Source organism: Tamandua tetradactyla, chromosome 1, assembly GCF_023851605.1.
Source record: "Tamandua tetradactyla isolate mTamTet1 chromosome 1, mTamTet1.pri, whole genome shotgun sequence".
Lineage (NCBI taxonomy): Eukaryota > Metazoa > Chordata > Mammalia > Pilosa > Myrmecophagidae > Tamandua > Tamandua tetradactyla.
In genome coordinates, this window is record NC_135327.1 from 99,809,040 (window position 1) to 99,833,511 (window position 24,472).

General features: G+C 35.8%; 1 protein-coding gene across 8 annotated transcripts in view; it reads right to left on the reverse strand.

Moving 5' to 3' along the window:
- Positions 1-422: 422 nt before the first annotated feature.
- The window catches only part of STK31 (serine/threonine kinase 31), a 147,740-nt gene continuing 123,690 nt past the window's right edge, over positions 423-24,472 (reverse strand). For all 8 annotated transcript variants that reach the window (XM_077121577.1, XM_077121602.1, XM_077121585.1 and 5 more), the window contains one exon: positions 423-820. In XM_077121577.1, the coding sequence (XP_076977692.1) occupies positions 590-820 (231 nt within the window). In that variant the 3' untranslated portion in view covers positions 423-589. The remainder of the gene's footprint in view (positions 821-24,472) is intronic.

A 24,472-nucleotide genomic window follows, 5' to 3' on the forward strand; every position in this document is an offset into this window, starting at 1 on the left:
ACTAAGTGCCACCTCCTCCTGAAAGCGTTCCCTGACATCCCTCTTCCTTAGGCTGGATTGGGTACCTCTCCATGAAGCTCTGTTCCAAGCAATCACTGAATATACCATACTGTACCGTAAAGACCTGTTTCTATCTCTAAGATTCTCAATAGAACATGGGCTTCATAAACGTTAAGGATTTTTTCTTTATCTTTATATCCCGAGTTGGGTACAAAGCAGATGCCGAGCAAATATTTGTTGAACAAAAGTGTCACAACAGCTGGTCAGCATACTGAGAATATGTGTAAGTACTTCCCATACATCTAATAACCTTTTCTGTTACCAATATCACAACCTATATGTGTAATTTTCCAAAGTAACTAAACAAAGAAAATCTTTCCTTACCACCTCAAATTAAAATAAATGTCAAAATACACAAACAATTTTGTTTACATAGCCAAACATCTTTTATTTTTTTTTAACTGAATACCTAAGACATAACCCAACTAGTTCTGGAACACTTCCAGATCTCTTTGCTGTTGTTGTTCATTTAACCAAACCAAATTTTTTTAAAGGAACATCTTTAACAACAAAAGATAAGACTACTAATCTAACAATCAAAATTGGCTTCACCATTTTTTGTCTTTTCCTTGTATTTATCCAAATTCTCCATTTTAAATTTTTCTTCCTCTTCATTTTCAGTATATTCAGTATCTTTTTCTGGGCTTGGGATTGATTTTCCCTTCGGTAGCAAGAAACATTCGGCATTCAAAACCTGTTCAGCAGTCATTGAACTTCTACAATGGATCAAGCTAAAGAGGAGGGATCTGACCTTATCATCCTGTAAGGAAAAAGAGATGTTTAAAAAACAAAAATAAAATAAGCAAACAGATAAACTGTAATGAAAGAGGATCCAATTCAAAAACACTTCTGTTAAGTGATACCACATTAAAATCAATTTTCTATTTAGATAGATTTTTAAAGACTTCTACCGAATTTGACTACTTTTTATTGTAAAGGGACACACCTCCGATTATAAAACAATGAAACTGAATTACAGGAATAAAATGTAAAAGGAAAATGAATCGTGGTTGTATATGCTCCAAAACAATTGAAATTCCAACAAAGGACATTTTATTACTTCCCTTTCCTCATTCATAGGGTAGTTGTAAATTATTTGACACTGTGGAAATTTCACACTGATAGCCTCTGCCTGGAATTGTACACTCTCTCCACCTAGTCAACTGTTTCTGGTCTGCGTTTTGAAGTGATCGCCTCTGGGAAGCCTTCTACCACCACTACTATTATTATCAACTTTATGGGAGCCAGATATATTATATGCCACTACTTTAAAGTGTGTTAATTGTATTATCATATATAAACAATCTAAGATGTAGCTATTCCAATATCTCTACCTACTAAGACACCCTGATACACCTTGCACTTTTCCCCTATGATTTCGATCAGAACACATACCACACTGAATAAAAATCACCCAGACATTTCTAATGTCCTTCATTAGACTCTACGATCCTTATCAGACTCTACGATCCTTATCAGGAATTTTAGTTTATCATTTCATTCCAAGCAACTAGCAATGTCTGGCATAGACATTTGATAAATACTTGCTAAATGAATGAATGCCAACACCCACAATGTACCCTATTTTTAAAGATATTTAATGATAGTACCATCACTAGATATAAACTTTACTAAAAATCAAAACCTAAATGATGGAAAACAATGTATGCTCTTAAAAAACAAAAACAAAAAAAGGAGATTTAGAAAGTAGAAAGTCATACCATATTTTTGGACCAAAAAAAAAAACACTCTACATAAATGTGGCAATTTTCCCTCAGTTAATTTTAACATTTCAGTGATTCCAATAAAAAAATTTTTTCTAGTAACTCAAGTTTCTTTATTATAAAGATCTTTTAGAAGAACAGCAAGATCCAAAAAGCTCTGATAAAAAAAAAAATGGCAATGAGGAAGAAACTTGCCTTACCAAGTATTAAAAGATATTATCAAGCCTCTAAAATAAAAAAAACAAAAAAGTGTGGCACTGGTTTATGAATAACATATCAATAGAAACAGAACAGGAAAACTATAAATATATGCCTGCACAAATGAAAATTTTAAATATGCAAAAGGCGGCATTTCAAATGGAGGGAATAACTTTTTAAATAAGAGATATTGAGACAATTGGATACACAGTGGAAAAAGATAAAACTGGATCTATTCTTCACACCAAACACCAGGATAATTTCAACTGAATCAAAAATCTAAATGTTAAGAAATAAAATAATGTAAGTACCAGGAAAAAAATAGGTCAGCCTTTCCTTCTCACAAGTTAAAAATTTTATAAAATTATAAAATATGATGAAGGGAAAAACAGAAAAGCAATTAAAAAATTTATTTTTAAAAATAAAAAAACTGGGACTTCCGGAGAAGATGGCGGCTTAGTAAGACGCGTGGATCTTAGTTTCTTCTCCAGGACAGCTACTAGGGGAGTAGGACCGATACAGAACAGCGCCCAAAGCCACAACAGAGATAAAAAAGACAGCGTACCCCATCCTGGAACAGCTGGCTGGCTGAGAGAAGCCGCTCAGGTGAGATCGCCAAGGCGCGCGGGCTTCACCGGGTGGGGCGGCAAGCGGCCGGAGTAACTCCCTTCCCCCTTCCCGGGCCGGCTGGGAAAATTGGAGAGGCGGTCCCCTGAAACCACGGCGGCTGGCGCCCACACCAAGCGCGGCCCCCCGGACCAACTGAGAGAATTGGATCGGAAATCCCCAGGCCGCGGAGAATGGTGACGGGTGGGGGAGGCCCCTTCCAAACCCGTGACTCCCCGGGAACGTGCACTCTCCCGGGCAGGCCACTGCCGCTGGCGCCCTCCCACCACACTTGTCGCCTGGGCCAACTAGGAAATTCGGACGGGCGCTTTCCCGGGCTGCAGCGGCCAGCAACCCTCCCTGCGTTCGGACCCCGGGCCGGCTAGAACTCTTCCAAGCCGCTTCGGCTAGCGAACCTCCCGGACAGCGAGAGTTTTCCAAAGTTTAAGGTCCCACAGCACCTTTTACTGGTGGGACCCGCAGACAAACGTGTGCCACGAGCGCCACCTACTGGGCAGGATAAGAAAAACAGAACCCAGAGATTTCACAGAAAAATCTTACAACCTGTTGGGTCCGACACCCAGGGAAATCTGACTAAATGCCCAGACGCCAGCAGAAGATAATGGCCCACGCTCAAATAATTGAAAATATGGCCCAGTCAAAGGAACAAACCAATAGTTCAAATGAGATACAGGAGCTGAGACAATTAATGCTAAATATACGAACAGAAATGGAAAACCTCTTCAAAAACGAAATCGATAAACTGAGGGAGGACATGAAGAAGACATGGGCTGAACATAAAGAAGAAATAGAAAAACTGAAAAAACAAATCACAGAACTTATGGAAGTGAAGGACAAAGTAGAAAAGATAGAAAAAACAATGGATACCTACAATGATAGATTCAAAGAGACAGAAGATAGAATTAGTGATTTGGAGGATGGAACATCTGAATTCCAAAAACAAACAGAAACTATCGGGAAAAGAATGGAAAAATTTGAACAGGGTATCAGGGAACTCAAGGACAATATGAACCACACAAATATACGTGTTGTGGGAGTCCCAGGAGGAGAAGAGAAGGGAAAAGGAGGAGAAAAACTAATGGAAGAAATTTTCACTGAAAATTTCCCAACTCTTATGAAAGACCTAAAATTACAGATCCAAGAAGTGCAGCGCACCCCAAAGAGATTAGACCGAAATAGGCGTTCTCCAAGACACTTACTAGTTAGAATGTCAGAGGTCAAAGAGAAAGAGAGGATCTTGAAAGCAGCAAGAGAAAAACAATCCATCACATACAAGGGAAACCCAATAAGACTATGTGTAGATTTCTCAGCAGAAACCATGGAGGCTAGAAGACAGTGGGATGATATATTTAAATTACTAAAAGAGAAAATCTGCCAACCAAAACTCCTATATCCAGCAAAATTGTCCTTCAAAAATGAGGGAGAAATTAAAACATTTTCAGACAAAAAGTCACTGAGAGAATTTGTAACCAAGAGACCAACTCTGCAAGAAATACTAAAGGGAGCACTAGAGTCAGAACCGAAAAGACAGAAGAGAGAGGTATGGAGAAGAGTGTAGAAAGAAGGAAAGTCAGATATGATATATATAATACAAAAGGCAAAATGGTAGAGGAAAATATTATCCAAACAATAATAACACTGAATGTTAATGGACTGAATTCCCCAATCAAAAGACATAGATTGGCAGAATGGATTAAAAAACAGGATCCTTCTATATGCTGTCTACAGGAAACACATCTTAGACCCAAAGATAAATATAGGTTGAAAGTGAAAGGTTGGGAAAAGATATTTCATGCAAATAACAACCAGAAAATAGCAGGAGTGGCTATACTAATATCCAACAAGTTAGACTTCAAATGTAAAACAGTTAAAAGAGACAAAGAAGGACACTATATACTAATAAAAGGAACAATTAAACAAGAAGACATAACAAACATAAATATTTACGCACCGAACCAGAATGCCCCAAAATACATGAGGAATACACTGCAAACACTGAAAAAGAAAATAGACACAAATACCATAATAGTTGGAGACTTCAATTCCCCACTCTCATCAATGGACAGAACATCTAGACAGAGGATCAATAAAGAAATAGAGAATCTGAATATTACTATAAAGGAGCTAGACTTAACAGACATTTATAGGACACTAAATCCCACAACAGCAGGATACACTTTTTTCTCAAGTGCTCATGGATCATTCTCAAAGATAGACCATATGCTGGGTCACAAAGCAAGTCTTAACAAATTTAAAAAGATTGAAATCATACATAACACTTTCTCGGATCATAAAGGAATGAAGTTGGAAATCAATAATAGGCGGAATGCCAGAAAATTCACAAATACGTGGAGGCTCAACAACACACTCTTAAACAACGAGTGGGTCAAAGAAGAAATTGCAAGAGAAATTAGTAAATACCTCGAGGCAAATGAAAATGAAAACACAACATATTAAAACTTATGGGATGCAGCAAAGGCAGTGCTAAGAGGGAAATTTATTGCCCTAAATGCCTATATCAGAAAAGAAGAAAAGGCAAAAATGCAGGAATTAACTGTTCACTTGGAAGAACTGGAGAAAGAACAGCAAACTAATCCCAAAGCAAGCAAAAGGAAAGAAATAACAAAGATCAGAGTAGAAATAAATGAAATTGAAAACATGAAAACAACAGAGAAAATCATTAAGACCAGAAGTTGGTTCTATGAGAAAATCAATAAGATTGATGGGCCCTTATCAAGATTGACAAAAAGAAGAAGAGAGAGGATGCAAATAAATAAGATCAGAAATGGAAGAGGAGACATAACTACTGACCTCACAGAAATAAAGGAGGTAATAACAGGATACTATGAACAACTTTACGCTAATAAATACAACAATTTAGATGAAATGGACGGGTTCCTGGAAAGACATGAACAACCAACTTTGACTCAAGAAGACATAGATGACCTCAACAAACCAATCACAAGTAAAGAAATTGAATTAGTCATTAAAAAGCTTCCCAAAAAGAAAAGTCCAGGACCAGATGGCTTCACATGTGAATTTTACCAAACATTTCAGAAAGAATTAGTACCAACCCTGCTCAAATTCTTCAAAAAAATTGAAGTGGAGCGAAAACTACCTAATTCATTATATGAAGCCAACATCACCTTCATACCCAAACCAGGCAAAGATATTACAAAAAAAGAAAACTACAAACCAATCTCTCTAATGAATATAGATGCAAAAATCCTCAACAAAATTCTAGCAAATCGAATCCAGCAACACATTAAAAGAATTATACATCTTGACCAAGTAGGATTCATCCCAGGTATGCAAGGATGGTTCAACATAAGAAAATCAATTAATGTAATACACCATATCAACAAATCAAAGCAGAAAAATCACATGATCATCTCAATTGATGCAGAGAAGGCATTTGACAAGATTCAACATCCTTTCCTGTTGAAAACACTTCAAAAGACAGGAATACAAGGGAACTTCCTTAAAATGATAGAGGGAATATATGAAAAACCCACAGCTAATATCATCCTCAATGGGGAAAAATTGACAACTTTCCCCCTAAGATCAGGAACAAGACAAGGATGTCCACTATCACCACTATTATTCAACATTGTGTTGGAGGTTCTAGCCAGAGCAATTAGACAAGAAAAAGAAATACAAGGCATCAAAATTGGAAAGGAAGAAGTAAAACTATCACTGTTTGCAGACGATATGATACTATACGTCGATAACCCGGAAAAATCCACAACAAAACTACTAGAGCTAATAAATGAGTACAGCAAAATAGCAGGTTACAAGATCAACATTCAAAAATCTGTAGCATTTCTATACACTAGTAATGAAAAAGCTGAGGGGGAAATCAAGAAACGAATCCCATTTACAATTGCAACTAAAAGAATAAAATACCTAGGAATAAATTTAACTAAAGAGACAAAAAACCTATATAAAGAAAACTACAAAAAACTGTTAAAAGAAATCACAGAAGACCTAAATACATGGAAGGGCATACCGTGTTCATGGATTGGAAGACTAAATATAGTTTAGATGTCAATCCTACCTAAATTGATTTACAGATTCAATGCAATACCAATCAAAATCCCAACAACTTATTTTTCAGAAATAGAAAAACCAATAAGCAAATTTATCTGGAAGGGCAGGGTGCCCCAAATTGCTAAAAACATCTTGAGGAAAAAAAACGAAGCTGGAGGTCTCGCGATGCCGGACTTTAAGGCATATTATGAAGCCACAGTGGTCAAAACAGCATGGTATTGGCATAAAGATAGATATATCGACCAATGGAATCAAATAGAGTGCTCAGATATAGACCCTCTCATCTATGGACATTTGATCTTTGATAAGGCAGTCAAGCCAACTCACCTGGGACAGAACAGTCTCTTCAATAAATGGTGCCTAGAGAACTGGATAGCCATATGCAAAAGAATGAAAGAAGACCCATCTCTCACACCCTATACAAAAGTTAACTCAAAATGGATCAAAGATCTAAACATTAGGTCTAAGACCATAAAACAGTTAGAGGAAAATGTTGGGAGATATCTTATGGATCTTACAACTGGAGGCGGTTTTATGGACCTTAAACCTAAAGCAAGAACACTGAAGAAGGAAATAAATAAATGGGAGCTCCTCAAAATCAAACACTTCTGTGCATCAAAGAACTTCATCAAGAAAGTAGAAAGACAGCCTACACAATGGGAGACAATATTTGGAAATGATATATCAGATAAAGGTCTAGTATCCAGAATTTATAAAGAGATTGTTCATCTCAACAACAAAAAGACAGCCAACCCAATTACAAAATGGGAAAAAGACTTGAACAGACACCTATCAGAAGAGGAAATACAAATGGCCAAAAGGCACATGAAGAGATGCTCAATGTCCCTGGCCATTAGAGAAATGCAAATCAAAACCACAATGAGATATCATCTCACACCCACCAGAATGGCCATTATCAACAAAACAGAAAATGACAAGTGCTGGAGAGGATGCGGAGAAAGAGGCACACTTATCCACTGTTGGTGGGAATGTCAAATGGTGCAACCACTGTGGAAGGCAGTTTGGCGGTTCCTCAAAAAGCTGAATATAGAATTGCCATACGACCCAGCAATACCATTGCTGGGAATCTACTCAAAGGACTTAAGGGCAAAGACACAAACGGACATTTGCACACCAATGTTTATAGCAGCGTTATTTACAATTGCAAAGAGATGGAAACAGCCGAAATCTCCATCAACAGAAGAGTGGCTAAACAAACTGTGGTATATACATACGATGGAATACTATGCAGCTTTAAGACAGGATAAACTTATGAAGCATGTAATAACATGGATGGACCTAGAGAACATTATGCTGCGTGAGTCTAGCCAAAAACTAAAGGACAAATACTGTATGGTCCCACTGATGTGAAGAGACATTCGAGAATAAATTTGGAATATGTCATTGGTAACAGAGTCCAGCAGGAGGTAGAAACAGGGTAAGATAATGGGCAATTGGAGTTGAAGGGATACAGACTGTGCAACAGGACTAGATACAAAAACTCAAAAATGGACAGCACAATAATACCTAATTGTAAAGTAATCTTGTTAAAACACTGAATGAAGCTGCATCTGAGCTATTGGTTTTTGTTTTGTTTTGTTTTGTTTTGTTTTGACTTTACTATTATTAGTTTTATTTTTGTCTCTATATTAACATTTTATATCTTTTTCGGTTATGTTGCTAGTTCTTCCAAACCGATGCAAATGTAATAAGAATTGATGATCATGCATCTATGTGATGATGTTAAGAATTACTGATTGCATATGTAGAATGGTATGATTTCTAAATGTTGGGTTAATTTCTTTTTTTCCGTTAATTAAAAAAAAAAAAAAAAGAGAAGGGGTAATTGGAGCTAAAGGGATACAGACTGTACAACGGGACTGGATATAAAAACTCAGAAATGGACAGCACAATACTACCCAGTTGTAATGCAATTATGTTAAAACACTGAATGAAGCTGCATGTGAGGTATAGGGTTTTTTTTTTTTTTCTTTCTATTAATGTTTTAATTCTTATTCTGTTGTCTTTTTATTTCTTTTTCTAAATCGATGCAAATGTACTAAGAAATGATGAATATGCAACTATGTGATGTTATTAAGAATTACTGATTGTACATGTAGAATGGAATGATTTCTAATTGTTTTGTTAATTCTTTTTTAATTAATAAAAAAAAACTATAAAAAAAATAAAAAACTGAAACAAATGAATTCAACCATAATATCAGTGGCATAAACACTCAGAAAATAATTATTTCAAGTGACTTTGAAACATAGTATTTTAACTGTACAACCTTATTGGGATACAGCTTCATTGGGGTAGATTTTAAGATCAAAATGTAAGATCTTTAAAGGTATGTGCATCCAATAGCACATTTATAATATTATCAGTGTCGTTTTGTTATTTTATTATTTGTAGGTTAGTAATTATGTTACTATCTTAGGAATTAAGACTCAGTATAAGAAGAAGAGAGCATTCAAATATAAAATCCACATGTTAATAAAAAGCCTATAATCTTGAATTTGATTCAGAAATACCTGCATAAGGTCAGGATTCATTCTTTTTCCAAAAAATGCATTTTTTATGGGAAAAACCCCACAACACTGAGCACTCTTAGCACCTATATTTTTGTCTTTAAATTTTCCACTAAAGGGAACCAGTATTCCTTGGAAAAAATGGCTGTTTCCAGGTCTGGGCAAAGAATATACAAGATGAGCAGAAAGGAAGAACAGTGGAAGGAGGAGAAGGAAGATGGCTGCAAAGGGAGTCATAGGGTTTCGTCTGTCCTCCAAGGCAGCTGGTAAATAGGAAGGAGCTGTTTGAAACAACTGTTTGGGAGACTTCAGAGACCAGCTGATCCTCTTACACCAGCAAGGAATGTGTGGAGAGAGACAGATAAATCACAGCAAAGATCCTGTAAGTAAATCCTTCCACACTGTGGAGGCTGGTGCCCTTCCCCCACAGGCATAGCCAGCTGACTTGGAGTCACTCCCTGGTAGGAAACAGAGGCCCTTTCTCCTAGTAGCAAGGAAGAGGAAATGAACCAGGCACCAACTTCGGATTTGATTAATGAATTCAGACTGCTGAATAAAAAGCTCTGAGCACAGAAAGATTTACAATACAATCAAGAAAAAAACTGGGAGTTCTACTTCAACTCCATTCCCAGGAGGGAAGAAGCAGAGCAGATGTAAAAAAGAGGTTTCTGGTATTAGCTGAGCTCAGAGTGCTGAAAAAGGGCTATGCCCCCCAAAAAAGGGGCAAAAAAAGCCAGATACCAACTCTGGCTCTTCCTTGGAAAATGTGAGATGCTGGGGTCCAACTCTAAGAAGAGCTCCTTTTTTTTTTTTCCTAAGCAGTCCATTAAAGAAAGCAGCTAGCAGTCTCTGATCTTAGCTTGCCCCAGACAAGGGCAGAAGTAGGGCTGAGAGACAAAGTAACTATCAGGCAGAAGAGATAGATCCTTAAAGGGTAGATCTTCCCCCAAGAAATGGGAGAGATGGATCCAGCACAAGTGGCAACTTCACTGAAGAATTTAGATCCCAGGAGCTGGGATATCAGCAACACCTTCTAACAACAAAAAGCAGAGCTCAACCTTTGTCTAAAACTTGCTCCAGCAGGGACAGAAGTAAGGCTGCTTGAGGGTCACTGTAAATTGGCTAACCTGCTGGGGGCTGAAGAGCAGTTCCTCCCCAAGAAAAGGAGGGCAAGCCCCAACACAGGCAGCTGCTATTATTTAGAGAACTGAGACCCCAGGGGCTGGGAAAACAGCAACAGTTGCAAGTAGATTCCCACTCCCCCAGCCCAACCCCCACCCCCACCACTCAGTCTCAAACACACCCCCAGAAAGGGCAGGGTCAGCTGAGAATCAAAAGCATGGTACTACCCTAAACCTGTAGGGATCAGCAGACTGAAGAGCACCATCAGCTGGGCAGGACAAGAAAAGCACAGAATCAGGAGGCTTCACAGGAAAGACTAGCACTTTGCTGGTCTCATTCCCAGAGAATCTTGATACTGATACACCTGCTTTGTGAGTCCTGGAACTGTCTTGTCTGGAAAAACTGACAGTAGTAATGAAAGAGAAAAAAGATAATGAATGAGAAAAACTGCCAGCCAAGAATTCTATGTCCAACAAAGCTGTCCTTCAAAAATTAAGAGCAAACTTAAAATATTTACAGATAATCATTGACACTGAAAGAGCCAGAATCAGCCCTCCAGGTAAGACTTGCTAGAGGTTAAAAAAAAAAGAGTGTTAATAACATATAGAGGCAAAAAAAAAAAAAAAAAAAATCAAAGCAAAACAGTAGATCAACAATTCCTAAGGAGGAAGAGAGAAGAGGAAGAATTTTTTCCTGGGAATGAGTCAACTGCACAAAAAAGGGCAATCCCAAAAATCATTCCATACATTCTGGAAAGGAATCAGAAAAATAAGAGCTGAAAGAATTCTTATTAGCTAAATAGAAACTATGCTAGAGGTCTTGAGTAAGTTGAACCAAATGTCAAAGAACAGTTAGAACAGAAAGCCAATCAAGAAAGAAACCCTAGATAGGAAAGAAAATATGACCTTCAGAATAAACTAATAAAAAAATCATATGCTTAGACTCTAGCAAAAAATCATAAGTCATACGGGAAGCACGAAGATATGGCCCAATCAAAAGAACAAACTAAAACTTCAGATGAGATACAGGACTTTAAACAACAAATTAAAGATGTTCAAACCTTCTAAATCAAATAAACAAGTGAAGGAAAAATGTGGCAAAAGAGATCAAGGATATAAAGAAGGCACTTGATGATCATCAAGAAATTGGAAACTTGCAAAAAAAAAAAACGGCAAGACTTATGTGAATGAAAGGCAAAACAGAAAAGATGAAAAATACAATGGATGCATATAACAGCAGATTTGAAGAGGGAGAAGAAAGAATTAGTGAATTAAAGGACAAGACATCTGAAATCTTAAACACAAAAGAACAGACGGGGAAAAGATTAAAAAATTCTGGCAGGAACTGAATAACATATGAAGTGCACAAATATACATGCTTTGGGTATCCCAGAAGAAGAAAAGAAGGGAAAGGGAACAGAAAGAATAATTGCTTAAAATTTCACAATTCTTACGCAAGACATCACATTTAATAGGCCCAAGAAACACAACATAACCCAAGAAGAATGAGTCCAAATAAACCTACTCCAAGACACTTACTAATCAGACTGTCAAACACAAAAGACAGAGTATTCTGAAAGCAGCAAGAGAAAAGCAATCCATCACAAACAAAGGACACAATAAAACTAAGTGCAGATTTCTCAGGAAAAAAATGTGGAGGCAAGAAGGCAATGGTATGATATATTTAATATAATGAAAGAGAAAAACTGCCAGCCAAGACTTCTATGTCCAAGAAAGCTGTCCTTCAAAAATTAGGAGCAAACTTAAAATATTTACAGATAATCATTGACACTGAAAGAGTTTGAGAATAACAGACCTGTTCTATAAGAAATACTAAAGAGAATGTTACAGACTGACAGGAAAAGACAGGAGATAGAGGTTTGGAGGAGAATATAGAAATGAAGATTAAAAGTAAGGGTAACCAAAAGAAAAACAGGAAAAATAAGAAATGACATATAAAATTCAAAGGGCAAAATGGTTGGAAGTATTGCCTTTATCGTAATAATACTGAATGTTAATGGATTCAACGCCACAATCAAAAAACATAGACTAGAAGAATGGATTAAAAAAACAGGATCCATCTATATGCTGTCTATAAGAGACTCATTTTAGACCCAAGGACAAAAAAAAGGTCGAAAGTGAAAACATGTAAAAAGATGTTCCACACAAAGAACAATCATAAAAGAGTAGCTATACTAATATCAGATAATTTAGACTTTAAATGTAAAACACTTAAAAGGGACAAAGAATGGCACAATATATTAATAAAAGGGAAATTCATCAAGAAGAAATAACAATCATAAATATATATGTACCTAGCCCCAAAATACATGAGGGCAACAATGGCAACACTAAAGGGAGGAATAAATACCACTACAATAATAGCTGGAGAATTCAATAAATCATTCTTATCAATGGATAAAACATCTAGTTGAGGACCAATAAGGGAATAGAGATCTTGAATAATCTTATAAATAAACTAGAATTAACAAACATTTACAAAATATTGCACTCTACAACAGCAGAATATACATTCTTCTCAAATGCTCATGGATCATTCCTCTGGATAGACATCTTGATAAATTTAAAAAGACTGAAATTATATGAAGTACCTTTTCCAACCATAATGGAATTAACCTTGAAATCAGTAACAGGCAGAGAGCTGGAAAATTAAAAAATATATAGAGACTAAACAAGACACTCTTAAACAACCAGTGGTCAAAGAAGAAATTACAAAAGAAACCAGTAAATATCTGGGGGCAAATGAAATGAGAACACAGTATGTCAAAATTTATGGGATGCAGCAAAGGCAGTGCTGAGAGGGAAATGTAAACGCCTGTATTAAAAAAGAATGAGGGCGGTGCGACAGTAGCTTAGTGGCAGAATTCTTCTTGCCTGCCATGCCGGAGACCTGGGTTTGATCCCAGTGCTTACCCATGCAAAAAAAAAAAAAAAGACGACTGAGCAAAAATTGTAGACTTAACTGCACACCTGGAGGAACTAGAAAAAGAACAGCAAATTAACCCCAAAGCAAAGAGAAGGAAAAAAACAACAAAGATTAGATCAGAAATAAATGAAATTAAGAACATAAAAACAATAGAGAGAATCTACAAAACCCGAAGTTGGTTCTTTGAGAAAAATCAATAAAATCAATGGAGGACTCTTAACTAGACTGACGAAAAAAGAGAGGATGCAAATAAATAAAATCAGAAACAGAAGGAGGGACATTACTACTCACCCTGCAGAAATAAAAGAGACAATGAAAGGGTACTATGGGTGACTACATGCCAGCAAACTGGACAACTCAGAAGAAATGGACATCTTCCTAGAAACATATGAACAACCTACACTGAATTGAGAAGAAACTAAAGACCTCAACAAACCAATGACAAGTAAAGAAATTAAATCAGTCATCAAAAACCTCCCAAGAGAGAAAAGCTCAGGAATAGATGGCTTCATATATGAATTCTACCAAGCATTCCAGGAAGAATTAGTACCAATCCTGCTCAAATTTAAAAAAAAAATTGAAGAGGAGGGAAAGCTACTTAGCTCATTCTATGACGCCAACATCACCCTCATATCAAAGCCAGATAAAAATACTACAAGAAAAAAAATTACAGACCAATCTCTTTAATGAATATAGATGCAAAAATCCTAAACAAAATACCTGCAAATCGAAACCAGCAGCACATTAAAAGAATGACACTATGACCAAGTGGGTTTTATTCCAGGTATGCAACGTAGTACAATACAAGAAAATCAATTAATGTAATACATTGTAACAACATATCAAAAGGGAAAAACCACATGATCATCTAAATTGATGCAGAAATGGCAGTTGACAAAATTCAGCACCCTTTTTTAATAAAAAAAAAACCTTCAAAATACAGAAATAGAAGGAACTTTCCTCAACATGATAAAGGTCATATATGAAAAACCCACAACTAATCTCATACTTAGTGATAAGGAAAGACCAAAGCTTTCCCTCTAAGATCGGGAATGAGACAAGGATGCCCACTGTCACTACTGTTGTTCAAAAATTAGGGAAGAAAAAGAAATAAAAGGCATGCAAACCAGAAAGGAAGAACTAAAACATTCACTGCTTGTAGAGGACATGATCCTGTATGTAGAAACTCCTGAAAAATCTACAACAAAGCTACTAGCACTAATAAATGAATTCAGCAAAGTGACAGGATACAGGATTAACATACAAAAATCAGTAATGTTTCTATATCCTAATAATGAGAAATATGGAGAGAAATTCAAAAAAATATTCCGTTTACAATGGCAAATACCTAGGAATAAATGTAACCAAGGACATAAAGGACATATACCAAAAAAACTACAAAACATTACTAAAAGAAATAAAGGAAGACTTTAAGTGGAAGGACTTACCATATTCATGAACTGGAAGACTAAATATAGTTAAGATGTCAATTCTATCCAAAATGACTTATACATTCAACACAATACCAATCAAATTCCCAAAAACTTACTTTGCAGAAATAGAAAAACCAATAATCAAATTTCTTTCAAAGGTCAAGTTGCCCAATTAGCTAAAAACATCTTAAGAAAGAAAAACGAAACTGGAAGCCTCACATTACCTGACTTTAAAGCGTATTACAAAGCTATGGTGGTCAAAACAGCACAGTACTGACAAAAAAGCAGATATATGACCATTAGAATCAAATTGAGAGTTCAAAAATAGACCCTCTCATCTATGGACAACTGATTTTTTATTGAGATATATTATATATTCATATACCACATAATCATCCAAAGTGTACAATCAGTGGCTCACAGTATCATCACATAGCTGTGCATTCAACATCACAATCGATATTTGAACATTTTCATTACACCAAAAAGTACCAATTAAAAAAGTAAAAAAAAAAAAAAAATACCCAAAACATCCCCTCCTCCCACCTCCCAATGTTTATTTATTCTTTGTCTTTTTCACACTCATCTGTCCACACGCTGGATAAAGGGAGGGTCAGCACAAGGTTTTCATAATCACACATAAAGGACATGTAGAATGCAGCCACTCTGGAAGGCACTTTGGTGGTCCTCAGAAAGCTAAGCATAGAACTGCCATACAATCCAGTGATCCTATTATTAGGTGTCTACTCAGAAGAACTGAAAGCGGGACATGCACAGACATTTGCACGCCAACGTTTATGGTGGCATTAGTCACAATTCCCAAGAGATGGACACAGCTCAAATGTCCATCAAATTGACAAGTGAATAAGCAAATTGCGTTATATACATACAATGGAATATTAAGCAGCTGTAAGACAGAAAAAAGTCATGAAGCATCATCAACATGGATGAACCTTGAGGATATTATGTTGAGCAAAATAAGCTAGGAACAAAAGGACAAATACTGTATGGTCTCCCTAATATGAACTAACTATAATGAGCAAACTCTGAGAGTTAAATTTAAGAGCATGGGTTATCAGGAGAAAGAAAGAGGGTAGAGATTAGGCCATTGATGCTTAAGTAGTATAGAATATTCAATAAGGTTAATTGTAAAAGTTCAGAAATGTATAGCACAACCCTGTGTGAGAGGAGCACAATACTGTAATTGTAATTAACAAAGTTGAGTGTGAGTATAGTTGAGAAAAAAAGGAAGGCTAGAGTCACATGTGTCACCAGAAGGTAAGCTAGAGGATAAAAACAGGGACTCTATAACTTTGCAAAATGTGAAGTGGACAATGATGGTAGTTAATTGTACAATACAAGAAAGAGTTTACATGAATGAGAACAAATGTATGTCTCTATTACAAGGTGTTAAAAATGGGATGGTACATGGAAAATATACAATTAATGCAAACTAAGGTCTATACTTAATAGTAACACTGTAATATTTTTCATTAACTGTAAAAAAGGCAAAATACCAAAGCTAAATGTAAATAAGGGGGGTATATCAGGGAGGGGTACTGTTTTTTTTTTCCTTCTTTCTTTTTGGAATAGATTGTGGTGGCAAATGCTTAACTATGTGATTATACCAGGAGCTACTTAGTATGGATGGTATAGTGTGTGAAAGCTATTTAAAAAAATAAAACAGAAATAAAAGACATGAGCAGGGACATACTATCATGCAGAAAGTAAATTAGAAAAGACTACTAGGTTCAGGTAAAAAGGTCACAGGAACCATCCTGAATGGGGCTCTTGAAAAATTAGGACAATCTGAGCAAAAATAACGACTGTGATGACCTGAGATACATCAAAAATGTTTAAACTTATGAGTTCACAATGATACCATTTAAAGCAAAAATCTCATTGCTCTTTATTGGAGGTTGCTAACATCAACTTACAATTCTTAAAATTCGCAAATAAAAGAAAAGAATCAAGCATTTACCATGCATTTCCTGAATGAACTGCATTTTAGGGTAACTAAATAGTTGTTGAAGAATTCCAGTTAAATAATGAAGCAATAAAAGTACTGGAAAGTCATCATTTTGCAATAAAACAAAAGGATCTATACTATAATAATTAGGGTATGCTAAAACTATTAGGTAGAAAAATTAATAATGGACAAGATTAGGCTGACAACATATGAACCAACTGATCAATGTTACTGAGACAACCAGACATAAAATGAAAGAGTACCTGTGAAACAACAGGATGTATAAAGCACCATCCATGAAATATACTTGCTGCAAAAACTGAGCCTGAATTTAATCAAGCCTCCTTATCTAATTACCAGTTTTTTAAAATAGTGGGGGAAAGAGAAACACGAAATAATACCATAACGTAACGATGCAATCAGACAAATCCAAAAATGTGGGAAATGAAACAGTTTCATCATCAAATAAATGACACGGGTGAATATAGGGGTAAAGGGGACTCCTTAGAGATCAAAAGAGATGTAAAATATATACTAATCCGATTACTATGGTCCTTGTTGAGATCTTAATTGGAAATAACTAAATATACAAAAATACATTTGAGACGATTAGGTAAATTTAAACATGAGATTAAAAACTAGTTAATATTGTAAGACAAGGTAACAAGATAATGATTAATGTTTTTTAAAAAAGTCCTTTTCAGTTACAGATACATACTGAAATATTTATGAACCTAATGATACACTGGAGATCTATCTTGTTATTTAATTGTACAAGTAGAAATCAAAAGCTATGACCATGGCGAAAGGAGAAAGATGGAACAGTACTGGATAAAAATGTTAATAATCATTGTTTAAAGCTAAGTGATACACAGGTTATTCTTTTTAATTTTGTTTGTATTTGAAGTTTTCCATTAAAAAAAACTTTGAAGATAAGTATACTCAGATAGCAAAGAAACAGATAATCCTAGCTCTGTCCCTTTCTCAAATTTTAGATGCTGTTAATTTTCTCTCTTACAAAATCTCAAAACCGTATGAACATCTAAAAATACCTTCTGTCTGAAATGTGTATGGGGCAGAAGAAACATCTGAATAACTGTCTGTCCTAAACACTTCTGCCAAGTTGTGAAAAATTAAAGGAACCTCTATGGGTATCTCTAGGTCAGTGGCAGCCACCTAAATTTTAATCTCTCCACATATCCTCTAGAAACAAACAAACAAAAAAGCAAGTCAATAAAAAATAGAATAGGACAAAAACATAAAGCCACACATAACACATTTTCAGCATTACTAATAGACAAAACGCCACAAATCTGAAATTACCTATGGATAAAGAAATAAACACCAAAGCCATTAGAGCTATCACTGGCGCTTGTACTATAAGCCTGTGAGTATAGAGCGGGAAGATGAGAACAGAGGAGTTAAAAGAGACAGAGCACATACATAATCACTTCTAGAATGACAGAGTTCCACCATAAGTATAGAAATATAGAAAGTGGTCCAAGATCTGATTGGAGAAATGGCTGAAGGGAAAAGTCTTAATAGAGTGCAGATATAAAGTGGCAGTCTCAGAAAAGTTTCACTTCTGAAAAAGGAGGTAAAAAGAAAAGTGAAGTATCCTTTAAAGACACAGTGATAAAAAGATAAAAGGAGGAATAAGATAAGGATCAGAGGAATTAAGGTTCCTGAAAAAAAAAAATCACAATATCAGAACATTTATGAATCTTCCCCACAACTACTAAAATTAAAAATCACTTAAAGAAACTGGATTTCACTATTCAGACAGAAGGAAATATTCATGAACTAGGACACTAGTTGGAGGTTGAGCAATTCCAAACCGTTATCCCTACCCAGAAAATGAACAGAAAAAAAAGGAGCCTATCACCAAACAAATATATGGAAAATGACAATTATACCATTTCAGCAGCTGAAACAACTCCCTGAAACTCCCCAAAATAAAAACAAAACCAAAAAATCACCAAGGAGTAAAAAAAAAATTCCAGCCAAACAGAAGGAAAAAAAACAAAACAAAACATTGCATATAGAATTAAATACCCTCAAACATACATTTGGAGATTTGAAAATTATCTTGAACCAGAAATTAAAAATAGAATAGGACAAAAACATAAAAAATGAAGTGACAACTGATAAAACTAAAGAAAGAAAATGAAGATAAAACATCTCAAAAATGACACTAGATTAGAAAATGTGAAAGGGAGACCAGAAATAACAGAAAATAAGAGACATAAGAAAAATCCAGGTAAATAAGCAAAAGAAAATTTAAAAAAATGAAAAAAAAATAGGGAAAATAACTGACATGAAATCAAGCAAAAACGATCCAACATAGGTATTAACAGTAAGATATCTCATTCATATAAGAATGGCCACTATAAAATAAAAAGGAAACTGTAAGTGTTGGAGAAGATGTGGAGAAATAGGAACACTCTTTCACTGCTGGTGGGAATGTAAAATGGTACAGCCACTGTGGAAGACTGTTTGGTGGCTCCACAGAAAACAAAATACTGAGTTTCCCTATGACCCAGCAATTCTGCTAGTTAGCATACACCCAGAAGATCTGAAAGCTGTGACCCAAACAGACATTTGCACACCAATGTTCGTAGCAGCATTGTTCATAATAGCCAAAAGATGGGAACAATCCAAATGTTCATCAACAGATGAATAAACAAAATGCATACACATACTATGGGATATTGCACAACAATAAAAAGAAATGAGGTCCTGAAACTTGCAACAACATAGATGAATCTTGAAGACATAATGCTGTAAGAATAAGTCAGACACAAAGACAGATACTAAATGATTTCACTAACATGAACTAACTAGGATGTGTAAATTAGGAGTCGTAAAATGTAGAATATATATATACTAGTTTGCTAGCTCCTGGAACACAATATACCAGAAATGGAATGGCTTTAAAAGGGGAATTTAATAAGTTGCTAGTTTACAGTTCTACGGCCGAGATAATGTCCCAATTAAAGCAAGTCTACAGAAACGTCCAATCAAAGGCATCCATGGAAAGATATCTTGGTTCAAGAAGGCTGCTGAAGTTCAGGATCTCTCTCTCAAGTGAGAACGCACATGGCGAACAGGGTCAGGGTTTCTCTCTCACCTGGAAAGGCATGTGGCAAACATGGCATCATCTGCTAGCTTCCTCTCCTGGCTTCCTTTCATGAAGCTCCCCAGGAGGCGTTTTCCTTCTTCATCTTCAAAGGTCGCTGGCTGGTGGTCTCTGCTTCTTGTGGCTATATCATTCTGCTCTCTCAAAATCTTCCACTTCCTCCAAAATGTTTTCTCTTTTATAGGATTCCAGTAAACTAATCAAGACCCACCCAAATGGGTGGACACACCTCTACCTAATCCAACTTAACAACCACTCTTGATTTAATCACATCTCCAGGAAGATGATCTGATTAGTTTCAAACATACAGTACTGAATAGGGATTAAAAGAACCGGCTGCTTTTACAAAATGGGATTAGGACAAAAACATGACTTTTCTAAGGTACATCTATCATTTCAAACCAGCACAATATAGGATACCTAGGAATATGCAGAAGCTAGAAAAGGGGGAGTGGTAACCTAATATGGCTCTGGCTATACCTTTCAGCATGATATTGAATAACAGTGACATCATGGTCTTGTTCCTGATCTTAGAGGGAAAGCTTTCCATTTTTCACCATTGAGTATGATGTCAGTGGTGGGTTTTTCATCTATTTCCTTTATTATGTTGAGGAAGTTCCCCTATATTCCAAGTTTCCTAAGATTTTTTATCCAGAAGGGTTGCTAAAGTTTGTCAAATGCCTTTCCATCATCAACTGATATGACCATATGGTTTATCTCCTTTGTTAATGTAGTGTGATACTTTAAACACTTTTCATAATATTGAACTACCCTTGCATAAAGGGGATAAATCTCACTTTATTATGTTGTATAATTATTTTAATGTGTTACTGGATTTGGATTACTACCATTTTTGTCGAGGATTTTTGTTTCTATATTCATAAGGAATATTGGTATACAATTTTCTTTTCCTGTGTTATCTTTAAATGTGCTTTAGTATTAGGATGAAGGTGGCCTCACAATGAGTTTGGGAGTATTCCCACTTCTTCAATATTTTTAGACATTTGAGCAGGATTGGTTTAGTATGTTTAGTAAATTGGTTTGATTGGTTTGACCAATAGTAGATTAGTTTGAATGTTTAGTAAAATTCACCTGTGAAACCATCTTGTCCTGGACTTTTACTTGTTGGGAGGTTTTCGGTTACTGATTCAGTGTCTTTACTAGTTATTTGTCTATTCAGATCTTCTATTTCTTCATAAGTCAGTGTAGGTAGTTTGTGTGTTTCTAGGAATTTGTCCATTTCATCTAGGTTATCTAATTTGTTAGCAAATAGTTATTCTTAGTATCCTTTTAGATCCTATTTATTTTTGTGGGGTCAATAATAAAGTCCCACTTTTCATTTCAGAGTTTAGTCATTTGTATCCCCCTCCCTATTTCTGTCAGGCTAGCTAAAGATCTTGTTAGTTTTATTGATATTTTCAATGAATGAACATCTGGTTTCGTTGATGCTCTGATTTGAGATTTTTTTCTTCTTTTTTAATATAGGCACTCAGAGCTGTAAATTTCTCTCTCAGCACTGCCTTTGCTACATCTCATAAATTTTGGTATGTTATGTTTTTCATTCATCTCAAGATATTCCTAATTTCCCTGTAATTTTTTCCTTAGCCAATTGGTTGCTTAAAAGTATGTTAACTTCCACATACATGTGGATCTTCAGGTCTTTCTGTTATGGATTTCTAGTTCCATTCCACTGTGGTCAGAGATAATACATTGTATTATTTCAATATTTTTTTAATTTATTGAGACTTGCTTTGTGACCTAACATGGTATATCCTGGAGATAATCCAGGCACACTAGGAAAAAAAATGTGTTTTCTGCGACTGTTTGGTGAAGTGGTCTATAAACGTCTGTTAGATGTAGTTGGTTTAGCAAATCACTCAAGTCTTCTACTTCCTTACTGTTCTTCTGTCTAATGTTCTGTCCCCTATTGGAAGTGGTACATTGAAGTCTCCTACTTTTAACATATAAGCACCAAGTTTTCCCTTCAAATCTATCAATATTTGCTTCATATATTTTTGCACTCTGCAATTATGTGCATATATATTTATAATCGTTCTTGTTGAATTAACCCATTTATCAGGAAATAGTGACCTTCCTTGTCCCATGTGCTGGTTTGAAAGGATTTATGTACCTAGAAAAGCCATGTTTTAATCCTAATCAATCTTTTGGGAGCAACCTTTTCTTTTAATTCCTATTCAATAATGTAGGTTGGAAACTTGATTAGGTTATTTCCACGGAGATGTGACTCGCCCAATTGTGGATATTAACCTTCTATCAGAGGAAGATGTGACATTACCCATTCCAGGTGGGTCTTGATTACTTTACTGGAATCCTTTAAAAGAGGAAGAAGCATTTTGGAGAAAGCTTCAGAACGATGGGAAAACAACAGAGCAGAGTCACAAGAATGACAAGAGCCAGAGTCCATGCAACCGGAGACCTTTAGAGATGAAGGAATACACCCCCAGGAAAGCTTCATGAAGCAAGAAGCTGGGAGAAAGGTTAGCAGACATAGCCATAGTTGCCATGTGCCTTTGTACTTGAGAGAGAAACCCTGAACTTCATTGATTTTTCCTGAGGAAAGGTAAGGGGTACTTTAATTTGGACATTTCTAGAGACTTGCTTTAATTGGGACATTTTTGGCCTTAGAACTGTAAACTTGTAACACAAAATCCCCCTTTTTAAAAGCCATTCCATTTCTGGTATATTGCATTCCGGCAGCTAGCAAACTAGAACATACCATATAACAGTTTTTTATTTAAAGTCTATTTTACATGATATTAGTATTTGTTCTACTTTGCTAGCTGCCGGAATGCAATATACCAGAAACAGAATGGCTTTTAGAAAACGGGAATTTAAATTCCTAGTTTACAGTTCTAAGACTGTGAAAACATCCAAATTAAAAGCAAAGTTATAGAAATGTCCCATCTGAGGCATCAGGGAAAGATACCTTGATTCAAGAAGGCCAATGACATACAGGGTTTCTCTCTCAACTGAAAAGGAGCATGATGAACATGGTGACGTCTGCTAGCTCTCTCCAAGCTTCTTGTTTCATGAAGCTTCCCATGGGGGGTATTCCTTCCTCATCTCCAAAGCTCTCTGGCTGCCTGTGCTCTTGTGGTTCTCTGTTGCTCAGTCTTCCTTCTGAAGCGTTCTCCAAAATGCTTCCTCTTTCAAAGGATTCCAGTAAACAAGACCCACCTGGAATGAGTGGAGTCACATTTCCCTCTATTGAAAGGTTAATATGCACAATTGGGTGAGTCACATCTCCATGGAGATAACCTAATCAAGTTTCCAACTTATAGTACTGAATGGGGATTAAAGAAATGGTTGCTCCCACAAGATTGGATTAGGGTTAAAACACAGCTTTTCTGAGGCCATAATCCTGTCAAACCAACATGGTATTGCTGCTCCAACTCTCTTTTGGTTACTATTTGCATGATACATGTTTTTCCACACTTTCAATTTCAACCTGCTTGTATCTGAATTTAAGGTAAATCTACTGTACAGAGAACACAGTTCAGACAGGCTTTTATATCCATTTTGCCAATTTTTTACTTGAAAGTTCAATCCACTTACATCTGAATAAGTACTGATAATACAGGTCTCTTTCTTCTATTTTGTTATGTGGACTTGGTAACTCACACCATTGTCTTCAATTCTTATGTTAACGCCCACTGTAATATTTGATTTTTTGTATGTACCATTTTGAATCCCTTCTCATTTCATTCTGCATATAAATTTCATGTCTTTCCTTTGTAGTTAACCATGGGCCTTAGCTTAAATTTAACATCCTAAATCTGCACCATTCACATTTGATTTGATATCAAAACACTTCAATAGCCTACCCATATAATATCTTCTTCCCCCTTCACCTATTTGCAATGTGTTACAGATTATATCTTTACACATTGCATGTCTAAAACCATAGATTTATCATTTTGTTACATGCATTTGCATTCAGAAAATAAAAAAAACAACAAATGGAATTACATTTAAAAATACAATAGCACTGATTTTTATAATTATCCATATGGTTACCTTTATTGCAGGTCTTTATTTCTTTATGTCATTCTGACCCACTATCCAATGTCCTTTACTAACAGTCTGAAATAGTACCTTTAGCATTGCTTATAAAGTAGGACTGGTGGCAACAAACTCCCCCAAATTTTGTTTATCTGGGAATGTCTTAATCTCTCATTTCTGAAAGCGTTTCACTAGATACAACATTCATGGTTGGCAACTGTTTTTTTTTTTAAGCACTTTATTTCATCCCACTGCCTTCTTCCCAGCATTTCTGAGGAGAAACTGGTATTTAATCTGATTGTGACTCACTTGTACAAAACACAATGCTTTTCTCTTGCAGCCTTCAGAACTCTCTCCTTGTCCTTTAACAGTTTGACTATGTGTCTAGGTATGTTCCTCCCTGAGTTTATCCTGTTTGGGGTTTGTTGGCATTCCTGAATGTGCATATTCATATCTTTCATTAAATTTGAAAAGTTTTCTGCCATTATTTCTTTGAATATTCTTTCCTCCCCTTTCTTTCTTACCCTTCTGGGAATCCTATAATTCATATATTGGTACTCTTGATGGTATCCCACAGGTCTTTTAGGCTGTTTTCAATCTTGTAAATTCTTTTTTTCTTTCTGCATCTCCTGAACCATTCCAATTATCTT